Source organism: Paramormyrops kingsleyae, chromosome 2 (genome assembly GCF_048594095.1).
Source record: "Paramormyrops kingsleyae isolate MSU_618 chromosome 2, PKINGS_0.4, whole genome shotgun sequence".
NCBI lineage: Eukaryota > Metazoa > Chordata > Actinopteri > Osteoglossiformes > Mormyridae > Paramormyrops > Paramormyrops kingsleyae.
In genome coordinates, this window is record NC_132798.1 from 25,636,004 (window position 1) to 25,655,299 (window position 19,296).

Consider the following 19,296-nt stretch of genomic DNA (forward strand, 5'->3'; position numbering starts at 1 on the left):
CTCCACAAGTGGAATTTGGAATCCTGGAGGTGTGTGACAGTCCCCAGTCAGTCTGGCTGTTTACTGTCCCTACCTTGTCAGCTCAACATGCTTGCTATAATTATAATTAGACCTCAAATATAACACTTGCTTTTCATTACATACCTAAATACTGCAGTATTCATCTTAAATAAAATTATTTTTGATTTTTTTTTGTCCTGTGTTTTTCCACTGTAATCTATTACGATACCGTCCCATGTTATTTACTGTCTGTACGTCACATCATGGCCCTAGGGGAAATTTTTTTCTTGTCACTGTATACTTTTACAATAAAGCCCACTTGTCTTGATTTGATGAGAATTTTAATATTCTTTCTGTTTTTTTATAAGGAACTGCAGGATGGGTGGCTTTAAGGGTCAGAATTTAACTCACCTGTAAATGTTATGTGGTACAAAAACCTCTTTGGATGGGAATTCTAGAACCTCTTTTAAAGGGCGTTGGTTCTTTTCTGTTACTGGTTTCACTGGAATCAGCTCAGGAGACAGACAGCCTGCCAAGGTCTCCGGAGCTGGACACACATCCAGGCGAATGGTGCCTGAGGACAAGCAGGGTGTTGGGTTAAAGAACAGACACAGTACATTCCGGTAAAGCTCAAGCAAACATGGCCTTCATCACAAGCACGCAAACCTGCCAGTAATTGTATTTTTAATGCAACCATAAAAATCACTGTAAACTAAAAGCTAAAAGTCATTTTGGCCTTTCATACCTGATCCTGACACAAACATGCAAGACTATTTGATTTTGATAATATTGGGAAAAATCATATTAAACACACATTTCAGCAATAATGAAATCTATCATAATTTATATCACTTCCACCACTCTTACAAACAGCTGACCCTTGACCCTAGCTCATCTGAGCCATTACCCCCATATTACCCCCATATTACCCCGTTACCCCGCAGTTGCACTGAAACCCCCCTCCCCTATTTTCAAACTGATGTTAACTACACTCTGCACTTATTGTTTTGTTTTGCACATACTGAGCAATTTTGTACATACTGCAAATATTGTACTTTCTACAACATTTCTTGCAGACAGCACTACTGCACTTCTATACACCAATAAACCACATATGCACATTACATATACCAACCAAACTGCATGAAACCACTGTCGCACTGTGTATATACTGGATGTATCAGAGCCACTGACAATCGGAGACAAATTCCCTGTGTGTGAACATACTTGGCCCGTCAACCTGATTCTGATTCTGACTTTTAAGGTCGATGATATATTATGCACAGCGAAATGGGTCTTTCTGCACGCTCGCTTCCAAATACAGGCTGGGGCAGGCACCTGTGATCGTCTTTATTCTTCTTTGCAGAGTGGAAGATCTCTTAATGTCGGCCAGAAACTTGAACAGGTCTTCATCGCTCAGTCTATCTCCTTCCTGAAACCATAGGGGAGCCCATTATCTTATATTTGTAGTCACACCGACCGTTGCTCTGGGTATATACAACACGTATTTATCATTCTGTCAGCAGACTATAATGAATATAAGTAGTATGTCACACCAAGTAAATTAAAGAGAAGAGTGACTTCTTTTTTGTAATGAGATCTTGTAACTGATAACATAGCAGTTTAGGGACATTGTTACTGCATTCCTAAGAAAGTCTGTTATCTCATTGGTCGCATAGTGGAAGGTCTTACACTGTTATACCCTTAAGGGATTCACTACATTAGTGGGATAAGGTGGATAGACACATGGATTGTAGCCTCGATGTTGTAAACAGGACCTTATTCAAAATCTAACACATAATGTTGGCAGCACCAATTATCAGCCTTAGTGTGTAAACAGGGCATTCCTAAATCTAGGCAATGATCCTGCATCAAGACAACATCAACAGGCAAACTCTGGCCCTTTGCTGTGGGGCCAATCTGACAGGTTTTATCACATATGTGCATGAATGTGTCATCTCTGGAATAACTGGTTGTTTTGCTTAATTTTCTGCTTCTGTTTTTAGTGTCGTCCTGGAGCTCCAGCGGCTGGGTAACAGCAGATAAAGTGCGTTGGCACGAGTGGTCTCAGCTTTTATCGAGGAGCAAAACTGGGGAGCTGGGGGTGAATGAAAGGGTGTACGGAGAAACATGGTAATACAGTGTGGTCCTAATACAACGCAGGGGTGCATGTCATTTGACTCATTCTGCTAACCCCACGGCATAACCATCACCGCCTTTCTAGTTGTGTGAGCCAATCTTTACCATCTACTGCTTAAATTATATATTGAAAGTCACTATATCATTCCAGACATGGGGTAAATATCCATCCATCCATGCTTATCAGGTATATGGACCCTGAATCGCAACGAGAGAAGTGCACCAGGCAGGGTTACACCCTGGATGGGATGCCAGTCCATCACAGGGCACACAATCATACACTTTACAGAGAATTTAGAGATAAGTGCAAGCCTAAGTACATGTCATTGGCCTCTGGAGAGAAACCAGAGCCCCTGGTAGAAACCCCGGCAACACAAGAAAAACATGCAGACTCCACACACAGAGTGGAGGTCATACCAACAGTACAGCCTGCATATACAGCTGCATTTCATTATACACCCAATGTACAGGTGACAGATATAACTCTTTACTTTACTTTACTCTTACAAATCTGTAGATGTGAGAGATGTTCCTCACGCCTGTGGGAAAATGTGCCTAGCATGTATATTTTTCTGAAAATTTCAATAGAAATTAGAGTTACAGATATCGTCTCCTAGTGTTTAAACTGAAGTAATTCCACTGGCCTTTACTATTGCCTTAAGCTGCTTTGTGTACTTATAATATCTTCTTACGTTTAGTTATTTAGAAGGTGCCTTCATCCAAAGTGTTGTACAATTGAGAGAGCAGGGTCTGCCAGTCCCTGGAGCGATTTGGGGGTAAGGGCCTTGCTCAAGGGCCCAACAGCGAAATCACGGCCAACCATGGGGTTTGAGTCAATACTCCTCTGATCATATGCGTCGTCCTAACCCACTGAGCTACACACCACCCCACTGCACATCATCTTCAAGAAGCCACCATGTTTCAGAATCTCTTCACGATAACTAACTAAGTACTGGAAACAGCACATCACTAGCAAGGTTTGGTGTAGAGGAGGAGCCACCCAAGGCAGACCTGCTTGCAGAAAGTGCTGATGGTGATGGTGGCGGGCTTGAAGGCCGTCAGGTTGTACTGGTCCTCTATGGAATTGAAGCGCTCTGAGTTCCTCCTGGGCAGGTTTCCCTTCTTCTCCATGTTGCTTTTACCTGCCCGGTGGGAGCCAATTCAGAACATTTCAGTAAAGGAGCATGCCATCCACGTTCTGTAACTGCTTGTCCTATTCAGGGTCATGCAGGGTCCAGAGACTATCATGGGGCTACTGCCACAAAGCAGGGAACAACCCAGGATGGGTGCTGACCAGTCACAGGGCACACTCACACATGGGCAATTTGGTAACTCCAGGTAACCTCAGCACGGACTGTGGAGGGAAACCAGAGTACCCAGAGGAAACCCCACAATGACATGGGGAGAACATGCAAAGTCTACATGGAGCCATGGCAGAGACTCGAACCTTGGTCCTAGAAGTGTGAGGCAACAGTGCTAACCACTGCACCACCATGCTGGCATGCCTTTCGCTAACTAATAATACACAACCCAGGCACATTGTAACTAAAGTCTCCAAATTAATAAATGTTTTGGTAAACATGTATACATGGCAGGTGGTATTTTTTCGATCTGTGTCCACACCATTCAGAGCTTCCGAGTCGGGCATGTCTCGTTCCAGGGTCGCCGTATTGATGACGCTCATGATGTTGACCATGGCCCAGGCGAAGGGCATCCGGTACCGACCCAGTCTCGAGCAGAACACTTCTGCCTGGCTCCGCAGCTTATCCAGTTTATCCTTGTTCTGGACAGGACAGAACAAAAATTTCAGGCACTTTGTGGCATAGTTACTGAATCTCCAAATCCCACAGCAAGGTCTCATACTCCCTGTGGGAGATTTCATCATGTCTACAGGTCATGGCAAAACTGCAAATCATCCATGATAAGGGAGTCTGCTGAAGCAGTGGTTCTCAGAATTCTATTGTCTATGAACCACTTAAACCGTCACAGATGTTGGACCCAGCTGGTTCAAAACAGGTCAAACTTCATTAAGGGAGTATTCTTCCCTCTGTTCTACATAGCTTTCGGAAAGATGACTGCAGTAAGTCAGGTCACATTTTGAGAAAACTGCCCTGAATTTTTTGGAATACATACTTACAAAAGGCCACGTTTTAAGAAATGCTATCTGCATCTGTTGGAGAAAACTCAAACTGCAAGTAAATGCCATATTGCAGGCACAGGTTGGTTGAGAAATTACAATGAGACAGAAAGTAAAAATGAAGTAGCAAAGATGCCCGACATGAAAGCATGTGAGACTGCTAATTACCTTTGTCGTGTCACTCTCTCTCATCACCATGTAGGGTTCTGCACAATCGCTGATCTCCCCCTGCTGCAGTACTTTCTCAATCTGAAAGACACATTATTCTGTTGGTGGCACATAATTGAACATTAAAGAAGACCCTCTGACTGGAAACTATATCATTCTGTAACCGAATGTTATGGAGATGCTTCCAGACTCACATGCAGTCAAAGCTTAACTCTGTGTTATTACTGATCATAACACGGAATATCGGGCTAGAAAAGCATCATTCATGTAAAAATAATGCAATGACGTAACTGTGTAGTGTTGAGAATAATATTAGTGAGAACAAAATATCATGATCGCTCAAACACTATGATAATCTGAACTGAACAAAAGATATAGATGAAAAGCATTAATGAGATTTTTTTTTGTTGTAATAATGGCCTTAATTGTCCACAGATAAAAATTGCCCAGAGACATTGAGTTATATAGGTCTTGTCAGTAGTTTTGTGCCAGCAAAACAAAACTGTAGCCACGGATGAGCAGAGTGAGTGCAGCATTATGTGCTTCCTGTTTGCCTGTTACAGGTTAGCCAGATGCTAGGAGTGGAAAGCAGCACCCTCTGTCATATGCTAGCATGTGCGGCCGCTAGCCTGAACCGAGGATAGCCAGATTATAGGAGCGGAAAGCAGCGCCCTCTCTCACATGCTAGCATGTGCGGCCGCTAGCCTGAACCGAGGTTAGCCAGCATTCCTCCAATGGCCGTGATGCGACAGCGGCCAGGGTAGGGCGTTCCGGACAGCCCACATCCTCCACAGCTGCCGGTCCTTCATAGAGAGGGACAATAGGCGGCTTGTTTCAGCAGCGGTGGCAGGAATGCGGCCAGGCCTTGGGCCGTCCCGAACCCAACTGACTGGGCCCGTTCACCACACGGCTCAAACACGCTACGTCCGGAAGGATGCACAAAAGGCCCCTTCACGCTTCTGTTTTTTTTTTTTTACAAAGAGGGTCACCCGTTACTTCCGTTAAGCACTTTATCATTTCCTTTTTTTGGTCTCCGCAGACATGTGGAAATTCATCATTCAAGAGGCTTAATCTGACACACACTGCCGATATGTTGCACCAACTCACAGGTGCACATGGAGCTGCTGATGAAATCACACAGAAACCGGAGATTAAAGGAAGACAGCAAATGGCCAAAGGCTTGACGTAGTGACCACAGGGAGGCCAGCTTTGCTAACAGGAAGCACTCTGCTAAAACTAGCCGCAGCAACAAATTATTTACAATGAAAACAATACAAAACACACCATGACAATATACTGGGTAAGAGGTATGGATGAACAGATACAATAATTATTAACTATAACAGACATATGATCAGATATGTGTCATATTAATACTGACAGAATGGAGTAATGTAACTGAGCATTGCACTTTTGTTTCCAGTACTTTATGATTCACTCTTTGCTTAGGTTGGCCTATACCAGACTGCATGCAGTGTCTATATTCTGATTAAACTGTTGTTTTAGGCAGGCACTGTGCAATCTATGGTATGTTTATCATTTGCATTTATGTCTATGCATACGTTATCAGGGAAAAGGGGAATCTTCATATTCCATTTGCTGTATAACTGCTTATGCTGGCTTGAAATTACTATTAACCAAGCACAACATACATTTAATAAAATACACCAAAATAAAAAAACAACAAAATTCGAATGAGGTCTGTTGGCTCAGATATGTTCTGATTAGAATGTTTACTGCTGCACGAGCAAGGAATAACATGGCCAGCAGGTACTCTTCAAAGTTTAGACCTTCACAACTAGCGGTCTCCATGAAACGCGTGGCGAGCTAGACAGGGACTGAACAATACCTATACCTTGATGACCAGGTAGATGTCTTGGGATGTGTTGGTGATGGAGAAGATTGCAGACTTGGCCAGAGTAGAGACGTCCGTGTGGGGAATGTGGGATTTCAGGGACACTTTCATCTGGTCTGAGTTCAGGTCACAGTAGAAGTTCTCGGAGATCTGTAGAGACATCAGTGACAGATTCATGGCACAGGGTTTGCTATATGGCAGATTCTGAGCACAGCTTATGCACCAGAACTGGGTGTCTCATGTCTAGTAAGGCATAAAGTACAAATTTACATCCAAAAAATAATGTTCAATTTTGTTTTAAGTATGAGTATAGAATATTTATTTACATTTGAAAAATGATGCATAATCAGTGAACAGATTGAGTTACAGCACAACGCATATGGCATCATTAATTGCTATATGTGACAGACATGTGAAATTGTCGATAAGTGATTAATTATAAAGTTTCATATACTGTACAGAAAGAGTTGACTCCAAACAGTTGAGAGAACTGATAAACCAGTGTCTCTCAACCCAGTCATCGTGGACCCCTAGACAGTCCACATTTTTGCTCCCTCCCAGATGGAATTGACTAGAACAATGTGGACTATCTGGCAGGGAGCTGAGAGGGAGCAAAAACTGGGACCGGGTCGAGAAAAATTGTGTGATAATGAATAAGAAAGTCTAAGAAAACGGAGGGACAATTGTGTGAAATTTGAGTTAGTTTAGCCTCTATCTCTACCAAGAGTAGGGTGAAGTTATATTTTGGAATGCAAATAGCAAGTTCAGGGCTGGATGACCTTGATAAGAATCTGGAATCTGAATGACTTCAGTGCACACTTGGTGGAATGTCTGCCTTTCAGTTCGCTGTGTTATTGCTATAATGTACAACCATCCTACACTCACTGTGCTGCTTTATATACTCCTTTAACAGCGGGACTGCAGACTGGGCAGCTGGGTAGGAAAAGCTAACGAGGCAAAGAGGCCTCAAGCAAACCGATGTCACAGTGCAGGAAGATTTCCACTGGGTCTGGATAAAATGCTCTACGGTCTTACTTTGGACAATTCCAAAAATTAAAATGGGGTGCCGTTCGATGCTAAATTTTCAGCGGACTAGAACAACAGAAGCATCTGAAGAGTTATACAAGTGATACGACATTGCAGAGAACCTGTGCATTGGCTAAAAATCCAGGGAATCTACTAAAGGCGTCAGTCATCAGTGTGTTGACCCAACACACTGATGAACTGATGAACAACAGCTGATGAACAGAGGAAGAGAAGCTAAGGATAGGGACTTCATTATGGACCATGAGGCAGCAGGGCCAAATGACCTTAGAAACTATGAGTTCATGAACCTTCCTTCCTCTGAACTATCATTGCTGTCACAAACCTATTAAGCCGACTGCAAATTCCAGCTTCCAAGGTCGTCTTCATTTGTCTCTGCCACGGCTCCTTTACTGCTTCAGAGTGCAAACAGCATGAGCGGCTGTCTCTCCATATGCTGACTCAACCAAGATGACCTCAACCTTCTTGTGTGGGTGGATCATCTCTAGAGAGCCCCTTGACAAAATAATTTAGAGCCTCCCGCAAAAGACCACGATGCTTCTCAACTCTAGGTCAGCAAAGCTTTTCTATCTTTCTTAGCTCCAAACGACCCTCACTGTCTATGGCCAGTATTTTATAGGACATTTTTATAGGACAATGTGACGTTATTTAATCATTTAAAACAAGGTGCGTGTGGGGACACTGCTGTATGGAGCTAAATGCTCTTCAGAACGTCACACAAACCACACGCTGACAATAATGTGCCTTATGAACACGAATGGAATTTGTTGTGTATTTCTACAGCTCAGAGCATTTGTCCTTGCTGCATGCTTGATAACCAAGTCATTCTTTGTGGGTCCCCACCCTGCTATAAGAGGAACACATTTTTATCTTATAAGAAGCAAGTATAACCCCCCCCCCCCTTTAATCCCTTCCTGCCCTTTCTTATTGTTTCTAAAACAGGAAGTACAGAGTCTTTTTAAGCTGGTACAGGCAGGCCACTTGCCCAAGCCCGTAGGCTGGAAAGCTTGTCCCCTTTCTCCCCGGTCAGGTTCAGGCTGATTCCGCTGTGAGATGCAGGCGAGCATATCCCTCCATGGAGGAGTAAAGTACGTGCTCCTCTCTGAGGCTGATGTCACCGTTTTACACATTCATCATGCCCTGTGCCATGAACTTTGTTTATAATTCAAACAACACTTCACCATCTGTTTAAACCAGCTTTCAGTTTTAATCTGACTTAGCAGATGGAATATTCAATATGCAGAGAGAATGATGGAACATAATTATTCTTAAGTCTCTCTTCCTGGGTTCTGCCTGTAAATGCACGTGTTTTTCCCTGCTGACCAAGGAGGGAGACTTGAATGTTATAGATCAGGGTTAAAAGAACAACAGACAAGCAATACAGCTTTTATATCTGAATGTGTGTGAAAGAAGGCTTGAGCTAATTGATCTGTGGAAAGCTGATGGATGGTTTTGCTGGGAACGGCAGAAGTCAGTAGATCCATTATCTCATAATGCAGGAACAAGTTAAGCTGAAGCAGCCTGCATCAGCTGCTGAGTAATGCGGAAGAACCGCAGAGAGTCTACTCTCTCTCTCTCTCTCTCTCTCTCACACACACACACACACACGCACATGTAGGGTAAACATATCCTTATGGGGACCGCTCATTCACACACACTCACACACACACAAACATGGGCATTTCTTATACAACACCAGTCACATTTTGTCAAATTACTGGAATAGCTGTTGCATATGCTTTCAATATGATCTAATAACAAGAACATTGGTGATAATGGAAAACAAATTAGGTCAATGTTGACATAACCTGAACAAAAACACATCTGTTGGCTGCAGCCAAATGAAGTAGCTGTTCCTATTTAAGAATTAATAGAAGGTTTATGTCAAATTTCAGAAACAGCAAATAATCCCTTAGGAAATTATTGTGGCATTGGATTAGCACAGGATGATATGCATTACCGCATCCTTATGGCCTTTCTCTACCTAGTGCCTAAAATATTTCAAAGATTTCTACTGACCTTTTTCTTCTCTTTCAGATCATACAGGGCCATTGTTGCAAACATAGGTTCTATGTCTATCTCAAACCTGCAGAAAATAAAGTATGTGGTGGGTTACATTGAAAAAGGGGGGGATTTACTTTATTGTTCTCAAACAAGTGGCCACAAAATTACTCTGGAACCTCAGTGACTGTGAGCAACAGCCACAAATCACTATAAAAATAGACTAATGCTCCATGTCACATCAGTGTGGTTACCCAAATTGTCATGATTTATGCATATCACACAAAAGAACGTGCCAAGAAGGCACGTTAAAGCTGATAGCAGCCAGCTGTCAAGCTACCGTGACGGATGTGAACTTTCCGCTGCACTTAGGCTGAACCTCTGGCTATTTGGCAGAGTTGAGCCAGGTACACCTCCCCCACAACTAGGACACATGCAAAAGGACCCCCGGCACATTTATTGGGTACAGTGTGTGTGTAACAGGCATCAAAACATGCATGATACTTCCTATATTTTACACTTTAGCCGGAAAAACAAGATGCTTATAGAATAATGAACAGAACATGCATTTATTAAAATAAAAGAGCTTTCTTTCGAGTAACCAGACTGACATACTTGATAGCCTGACAGCGTATGAGGATCCTACGGCCGCTGTGCTCCTTGGGACAGTCAGGAATCGGCCGTATCTCCACAGCATCTTCCTGTCGTGGGATCAGAGGATCAGCGACAGGCTACTTTTAGCCCGGCGGCTCTGCGGACAGCCAGCAGCCGCAGCAGGTGGGGGACGGAGGTGCGTACCTCGTCAGCGGGGGGGTACAGGGCAAAGAGTTCGGGGTGCCGGTTGGCCTGGCGGGCCTCCTGGTTGTGGCGGTCCAGGTCATCGGGGTTACTGAAGCACAGCAGGCCTTCAACTCGCACGTCAGGCTGCAGCACGCGCAGGTCAAAGTCCGAGGATGTCAGCGTCCGGCCTGAGTCATCGCTGATGACTGCCGGGGGGGGCGACTTTACCTGACAGAGTTTACAGTGTGGGGGGGGGGGGGGGGCACATAGGGAGGAGGTGATAGTTAGACGTTTAACAGGTTACTTGGCACAAAACTACCCTTTCTTTAAGCCTTCTGCCGTTCTAAGCAGTCAAAAATGTCTTTATTGAATCAAAACAATCACCCAGAGGATGTATCTCATCAACAGCCTGGAAGATTTCCATAATCACCCAGTTCAGGACCCAAATGGAATCACTCGCTCCCCAAACAGGGAGTTCTCAGGGTTCAGTTCACTTTGTGCCCAAAAACAGGCAACTCAAGCCAGCGGGCCATTTCCCGGTGCCCCTTCCTTTTCTGACAGCCCCAAAGAGCTCCCTGGCTACACCAGCAGATTGCCAATTATGCAGAGGCTTTGGGCGGACCAATTACCGCCGACAAAGATGCTGCTTTTCCACAGCCCCGTGCTCATGAAAAAAACATGCGGCCAATGGGGGCTCTTCATGCCCATCATTAGAAGCTGGATCAACTCGGCCCAGGAGGAAGTGGGAACAGCTGAATGAATGAATGCTGATGCTTCACCATGTGTTGAGGTTTTAATGAACACCATTGCAGCAAGGCTGCAGAAATCAGGTGATTAGCGTTAGATCTACCGAGATTTCACCCTAGTCTGATGCCTACAATATTTATGCAAATGACAGAAATGAGAATACAATGTCATATTTTGTTAGGCATGTTATTACTTTCCTGATCAAAGTATGAGTCTTTGTTATTTTCCTAAATCCATCTCCAGATACAGTCTCTCACTGTACACTTCATGGGCTCCCAAGTCCAACAATTATCTGCCTCATCCAGAGACAGTAAACCTGCTTCAGGGCAGTCTGGGATATAGGTAGACATTCTGTTATTGACCATCAGTCAGAAAAACATGGACTGCACTGACATCAATAGGGGAATTTTGTGTATGCAGTTTGTTCAGGGGCATTTTCCCAAGGGGATGTGGCCAACTATCCAGGAAATTCTGCTCTAAATTATAAGCTTGTTTAGATAAGCCAGCCCATGGGAGTTTGCAGGTTCTGAAAACACACCTGAATATATCTAAAGAGACGTTTGGTTCAAATATAAAAGTGTAAAACAAAGGGGGACAGGGCATTTGTGGCCATTGCATCTTAATCATGGAACTCTCATCACAACTTCATCACTGAATCGTCATCGACTGAGTAGCTTAAAACCAGACTAAAGACTCACTATTACTCTACAGCTTTCTGTGATCTTCAATGATATGGCTTCTGCACAGGCTTGACAACGTGCACGTGCTTTTGTTTTACTGCTGGTTTTTGCTTTATTTTATGCTTTTTTGTTTTTAATCGTATCTCAATTGCATTTTTCATTGTTTTTAAATTGTTTTGCTGTGGTTTTACTTCATTTTTTATGTTGCTGATTGTGAAACACTTTGGCTAGGGCACTATAGTTGCTGTTGTAAATGTGCTATATAAATAAATTGCCAAAATATCCATCCATCCATCCATCCATCCATCCATCTTCCAAGCACTCATCCTGGTCAGGGTCATGGGAGGAGCCTATCCCTGCCTTGGGATGCCAGTCTTGTGTGAGGCGTACACACAAGCTCACACACACACATACACTATGGGAAATGTAATGGCGCCAGTTACCCTAACTGCATGTCTCTGGGCTATAAGGGGAGACAGGAGTGCTTAGAGGAAGCCTGCATGACATGGGGAGAAAATGGAAACTCCACACTGTTTGAAATCATTTAGGCCCTCAATGATAAATACTGCAGGATAGGTTTACAGTGTGAAAAATCTAGCTTAATTAAATTTGAGACCAACATGCTTTTGGTGTAAATATAGCTAGAATATACAGATACTGAACAATACAAAACAAGGCAGCGAATTTGATCCCTCACATTATATGTATATTTTCTCTTTGTTCCTGATCCAAGAAAAACTCTGGTTGGGAGCATCTATCCCAAAGATAATTTTAGTGTTAAAGTTACACCCTCTCTCTGTACCATACTGGAAGGGAGGAACACTGTGCCAAGACAGTATTGCTACAGTAATGGACAGTAATGGTATGGTGTCAAGTAACAAACAGCATTCATACGCTTTGTTGCATCCATCCATTGTTCATAACTGCTCATCCAGTGCAGGGTTGTGACAAATCTAACCCAAGAAGCTACCTGGAAGGTGAAGATGAGCCCAAGATAAGGTATGCAGGCACACACACGCACACACACACACACACACACACACACACGCGCGCACACACACACACACACACACACACACACACGCACACACACACCATAGTATCCTGGGTATTTGGAGGAAGGCCAAGCAAGTTGCAAATACAACATGCAAATTCCACATGCATACAGTTGGGTCCGGAATCATAGCAGAAACCTGAAGATGTGAGGGAAGTCTGCTTCCTACCAGGTGACCTGAGAGAGCAACTGGGTCCAAAAGGGCATATCATACGTTTTACAAACTCTCACATAAATCAAATTTTATGCAAGTCGGATTTACCTTCCCATACCATACCATACCATACCATTCAGGACACAAAAAACATACAGATGACACGTCTGGGTTACCTTCCGAAAGTGAGAACATAAGTCAGCCTGGACTATCTCGATTGTGATACGGGAGAAGTCAAATATACTGCACAACGTAAGATACAATATCACACACTAAACCTCTATAGTGGCAGCATTCTTGGTGTATTTTGGTTCATGCCACATGCACATGTGGTAGAATTTGAATGCTAACAGCTGCTTTGTCTGCCTCAGATTACAGCATATTTTAGCACTTCTGTCAACTCAGGTTGTTTTTTTCATATGTCTGGATTTACTTAATTCGGTTTTATACAAGTCGAGAGCTGCCTTTGTATGAATTTTGATGCCTGAAATTTCCTTGGCCCTCACCAGTATAAGCATTTAGTTGGAAGACTGATGGATGAATGGATGACTTCTTTATGTTTTCATTCCAGTTTGCCCAGTGAGATGAGGACTCACACATTACACGGCTGTTTGTTGCGTGTTGCGGCGTGTTTGGTTGCATGTTTGTTTTGCAGGGTTACCTGATGTTCTTGTTTGTCTGGCACGACATCACTCTCAAAGGTCTGCTTCAGAAGGACCTTCTGCAGGCCTGACCTATCCGAATACACGCTCCAGCCACTCCATCCATCCCCCTGGCACCTGTTCACACAACGGTCACAGATATGAAGCCGTCTTCACTCGACCGGGACCGATTAGCGAAGTCCCGTGAGAACTCAAGCGGAGGGCAGTGTTTGAGGCACGAGGAGGGACGGAGTTCTCAAACCACGAGAAGCATGTGGCTTATCTTCTGGGTGAGACTGCATGTTATAACTAACTGCCACTTGGGCTTATGGAGCGTTTCCCTCCTGAAGTGAATCATGAGAAGGAACTGGTGGACGTGTGCATATGAATTTGTGTGTATGTGTGAGAAGCCAGAGGCAAGTTCTGCCACAGTACCTCCTCCTGACCACCAGCCATGGCTGTGTGTAACTCTGGACGCAGTCTCGCACGTGAGGGTCAAGCTCCACCCTGTTGGCACATACAGGAGACCAAACTCTGTTAAAGACAGTGTGGATGCTCTCACATACACACTGCAGACAGCAATACTGCACTGTCACAGTAGATCATTTTTTCTGAATCCTGTCGTTGGTGATCCACTGACAGTCCATGTTTTTGCTCAAAAAATGTGAACTCTCTGACAGGGAGCCTAGTGGGAGCAAAAACGTGGACCGGCTGTGAGTCCCCAAAAACCGGATAGAGAAACACTGATTTATACAGTTACATACATACACATTACACAAGTGCAAAGCATCAAGACGCACATGTATACACAGCACACTCTGCAGCACAGTCTCCCACAGACAAATTTAGAGACAAACCACTCCAAACCTTCAAGGAACTTCCCAGACATCCACCCAATAAACTGTTTATTTAATAATCTGTTTATTTCTATCTCTGGCAAAACAACACAGCCTGGCATGTCCCTTGTGGCCCCGAGTGGAAACTCATCGTCGGGGCCCTAACAAACCGTTGTGCAAGAGCCAGCGATAAACCATCACAGTGCCAGTTAGACTGATCAACATCACGTCTGCCTGCCTCCATTGAAGGTGCAAAGTCAAAGACAGCAGGTTTTGATTGTACATCGACACAGACACTTGCTCTTTTGTTTTAGGTATTTTCTTTATTATAGGATGGTTTATCTTAGGCGTAATCACTGAATCTGCTTGGCAGGAACTTGGCGAGGGTTCCCCAGGCTTCAACTTTACCAAGTGTGTGCGGGGAGGGGGGAAAAGGGGGCTGGGGGGCAGATTAAAGTCCAGATTAAATAGGTGTTAGGGATGCGGATCAGAGTCCCTCAGTTGGGTAGCCTTGATATAGTTGGTAGGTCTACCTTTACATGCGTGATATTACACAGAACAATTTAGGGGGGTGCTGGGTGGATGGTATATTTCCCAAAGGGATGTTTTCTGTCATTTTCTCCCACATGTAGGATGGCATCCAGGTGCATCCCGTGACGACTAGAGCCATCTCCTTGGGGGGTTCCAATACCCTCCCGGGGAAGTCAACCACACAATTCACTAGAAGACGCCCGGATGTGGGGACCTACTCCTGCTCCGGCACCGAGTGCCGAACCGTCCGGCACTCCCTCTCCACCAGCTCCACCTCCAGGTTGTCATCGGGGAAGTCGCCGAGCTCCTGCATGAGTTCAGCGTCTCCGCTGTTCAGCTGTGTCATCAGGACCTCCTCCAGGTCAAGGGGCTCCAATGCGTCGTAAGACTGAGGCTGTGGGGGAGCAGAGGTGGCACACAGTCATCAGACCCATCATGCGACAGGTCTGGGTCATGACACAGACATCGAGTTACAACACCGTGAGCTGCCAGACAGGTACGATTACAATGCAAAAATGCCACAGAGATGCAGGAATATAACACAGACAATGCTGACTTACAACACAGAGATCTAACACATGCAGGCAGGGTTACAACACAGAGATCTCACCTAGACATACAGGCAGGAAGGGTTGCAACTAGTGATGATTTTTTAATTAACTTTTTTTTATTTGTATTATTTTCAGTTTTCATTTGGAATCCAGTTTCATTTTAGTTATTCTTCAGTGCGGTTTTATTTAGTTTTTATTAATTTATATTTTGTAGTTACATTTCAAAGTTTTTACATATTTCAGGTTTATTTTCAGTAATTTTATTCAAGGAATAAACTAAAAGTTGTAGAGCTGTTTTATGTGTCTTAACTTTAGAGAATCCTGCATGAATACACAGCGCACATTGTGTCTTTAAAATGGGCAAAACATGTACCAGGTATTATTAATGGTAAGATAAATAAATCACTACTTTACCTAAGCAGTATTTAAAAATGGCAACTGAAAATATTTGGTGTCTGTTTTTATTTTATTTCAGCTAGTTTCAGAAACAATTTTTATAGCTTTTTATATCACTTTTTGTTGTACTTTTTCATTTTATTTTTGTGTCTTATTTTATTTTATTTTATTTTATAATTATTTTATTTTTATTGTATATTGTTTTAGTTTTGTTTTCGTTACAAATAATTACCCTGATCACAACACAGAGATCTTAGAAGGAGAAGGCAAGATTACAGTGCAAAAGGTTCACTGACAGAACACAAGATTACAGTGCAGACAGTGAAAGGACCAATGGAAAATAATGTGATTTAACCTGAGAGGCAGCAAAGTAAACAAACAAACAAACAAACAAACAAACAAAGCTGACACCCTTACCCTGGCCAAACAAACAGTCATTTTTTCCACAACATTCCAAGTGCCGCCTTTGCTTTGTTAACACTAGCAATCAAGTCGCCTTTCAAAACCACCGTCTTTAGGTTAATTCCAGGGCTGCAGATGTGACTACTTTGTGTCACACTACTTACACTGGCAAAAATATGTACTGTGAAAAGAAACAATATGCAGACCATAAGCTGCCAAGGCACATGGCCCAATGTAAAAACAACACAACAAGATAGACAAACCTAGTCATCAAACGATGGAATGAAGAAGGGACAGAATGACACATTACAGCTATATAATGCACCTGAAGCAAAACAAAAAGGCAATCCAAGCAATAATTCACATTACACATATAAACTCACCCTTTAATAACTGAGGCAGGACGGACTAGACAAGTTTAATCACGATATGCCCCGACAGATCCCAAACCTGTGAAACGCAGAGCCTCTGCTTGTCTACCCCTGAGATACACATGTCCACAAGGCGTTTAAATCAACCTGATCAAAGAAAATGCATTTCTCCCTCTCTTAACATATGCAGAGATCATACATGCCACAGAAATGGACAGGTTTTGCTAATCTTTCCAGCATTCCAGTTTAGCATGAGATTTTGTCCTTCAATTCAATTCAATTCAATTCAATCCAATTATATTTGTATAGCAGATTTTTACAACATTACATTGTCTCAATGTGCTTCACAGCATCCCCGCCCAAAGCCCCCGGTGAGCAAACCAGAGGTAACAGCGGCAAGGAAAAACCCCCTAGTAGGAAGAAACCTTGGGAGAAACCAGCCTGAGAGGGGGAGCCCATCCTCCAGGGTCCAACAGAGGAAGTAAATAAAGCAAATATGCAATGGTATGGCAGCACAACTGCTATGGACCGCAAACGCCTGCAGAGAGTGATAACAACTGCGGAGAAGATCATTAGGACTCCACTGCCCTCTTTGCAGAGCATTTACCATCGCAGAGCACTGAGGAGAGCTGCCTCCATCCTCAAAGACCCGACACACCCCCAACACGGACTGTTCACACTCCTGCCCTCGGGACGAAGGTTCAGAAGTGTGAAATCTAGAACATCCCGGCTAAACAACTCTTTCTTCCCCACTACAATCAGACTCCTAAATAGACGACCTACCTCATTTACATAACAGATCACTTTGCATATCATGACCTACCTCATTTGCACAACAGGTCACTTTGCACTTTAAGCTCTTTTTGCACTATTTTTCTCAAGTATGCTCTTTTGTACTTGTAATTTAATTTAACCTGGCATTTGTGAGTGGACAGCAAAGTAAGAATTTCATTGTACTGAGAAATACTACTTTTCTGTACATATGATAATAAACGCTTTGAATCTTGAATCTTGAATACTACTAGAATAAATTAAAAAATGTTGACAAATATCGAAATTAAAATGGCAGTGCTGTAGTCTTCCACTGCCCTCCCTGGTGCTGTGGGTGTCGAGCATGTTTTGGTGTCCTCCAGGTAATCTGATCTGCCATGGTGTGTGAATATGTGACCAGTAATGGATCGGAATCCTATCTGTGGTGTCCTGTATTGCCTGGGATGGAAACCAGGTGCACCTGTACTGGATAACTGGTTAGCGGATAACGTATTAGAAGATAACTAATTAGTGCAACAGATGAAGTGGAATTCAAACATCAGTCTTCCCAGGCCATTCCAAAGCCTAAAAGACACTCATCTGCAGTTATAAGAGTAAAATCAGTGCAATTATCACTTAAAAATATTTTGTTTCTAAATGTATTTTAACCATCCAGATCATGGAATACCTGTAATTCTGAGGGGGTGCTGTTAGGTCTAGACTTGGCAGGCTTTCAGCAACACCAGCAATGCCAGAAGCCCTTTTCCACTCTGCCCGACACGCAAATAGCCTTCAGATCTCTACCATCTATTCAGCTTGGTATGACAAGCATGCTTCCCGGGGACGTGAAATACCCTCTCATAAGGAAATTCATGCTTAAAGACGCTGTAAACTATTTTTTTTCTTCCATTAAGTTTCCACTAAGAAATCACCATTGTAGCTTAGCTGGCTCTTCTGATCCATAGTGAAGTTAAATATTATACACGTTTTGACAGTGTTGCCAACTTTGCTCAGCTAGCTGGCAAGAGATTTTCAATTCAAGATAAGTCTGCATGCTCATTTACACGTACGTGGCAGCTTTATTATCTTGTAAATAGTCTGAAGGGTTTGTAAATTACCCCAACACTTTTCATGTAGTTAATTTTAGGTCTATAATAGAATAATATTGATTTGCTGTAAGATTTCTTGCATGAGCATGGGAGTCTGAAAGCATGAGTGTCACACCGGATGCATGAGAGTTGGCAGCCCTGCTTTAAATGGATGGATATTTTGGACTGGAGAAGTTCCTCAGTGAAGGTACAACAGCAATGTCCATCAGCTATGACAGGCCCGTTTCAGGTCTTACGCAGCTCCAAACCATCCAATTTCCTCATATCAGGTCTGTCCAGTTACAAGCGTAAAATGAATGTAATTCTGGTAGTAAAGAAATCAGGGTTATACTTCACTTGACCGGACACAAATAAAATGGCATTATAGTATTACTTATGTATTAATTAACCACAAATTAAATCTTAGCTACATACTGATCTTATGTTAATTCATCATTAATGAATCATGACAGCAGATACTATATTTGTTACTATATCTGTTATTCTGCAAACCTTTGTGACCTACTGAAGCAACAACGGAAGGAAGAAGGCATGAATAACACAAGTGAGTCCCTGAGTAAATGGCAGTCTATATAACAATGTCATCAGCTAGTGATTTTCAGGTGAATGTATTAGATGACCTGTTCTTACTGATATGGAGGCATGGCAGTGATTTGATAATTTTCACAAAAACAAACAATTGACTGGTACAGGGTTGTGTGCAGACGCTCACAGGCACCTTCCCGATTAAACAGATCTGCAGCAATTCAAGCATGTTCAAGCAGTTGGTGATGCCAGAGAGACAAACGGCAGGCATATTTCACATACATATTTCAAATATCTTTTTAAGCTATCTACTGTCCCTACGTGGGTTTGAGAACCTGAAAAACTTAAAACTAGCAATGCACACGGATAAACAACAACACAACTAATTTCAACCCAAACAAGAGGTGACAAACAGAAGATAAAAA

General features: G+C 43.1%; 1 protein-coding gene across 7 annotated transcripts in view; it reads right to left on the reverse strand.

Moving 5' to 3' along the window:
* dock8 (dedicator of cytokinesis 8) overlaps positions 1-19,296 on the reverse strand; it is a 60,653-nt gene that overhangs the window by 27,470 nt on the left and 13,887 nt on the right. For all 7 annotated transcript variants that reach the window (XR_002837055.2, XM_023802890.2, XM_072708589.1 and 4 more), the window contains 12 exons: positions 14,986-15,161; positions 13,836-13,907; positions 13,421-13,538; positions 10,143-10,352; positions 9,960-10,045; positions 9,363-9,429; positions 6,300-6,449; positions 4,445-4,525; positions 3,763-3,922; positions 3,151-3,281; positions 1,339-1,432; positions 412-574 (listed from right to left, as the gene is read on the reverse strand). Coding sequence is in view for 6 of the 7 variants with exons in the window: in XM_072708589.1 (XP_072564690.1) it covers positions 412-574; positions 1,339-1,432; positions 3,151-3,281; positions 3,763-3,922; positions 4,445-4,525; positions 6,300-6,449; positions 9,363-9,429; positions 9,960-10,045; positions 10,143-10,352; positions 13,421-13,538; positions 13,836-13,907; positions 14,986-15,161 (1,508 nt within the window). In the remaining variant the exon portion in view is untranslated. The remainder of the gene's footprint in view (positions 1-411; positions 575-1,338; positions 1,433-3,150; positions 3,282-3,762; positions 3,923-4,444; positions 4,526-6,299; positions 6,450-9,362; positions 9,430-9,959; positions 10,046-10,142; positions 10,353-13,420; positions 13,539-13,835; positions 13,908-14,985; positions 15,162-19,296) is intronic.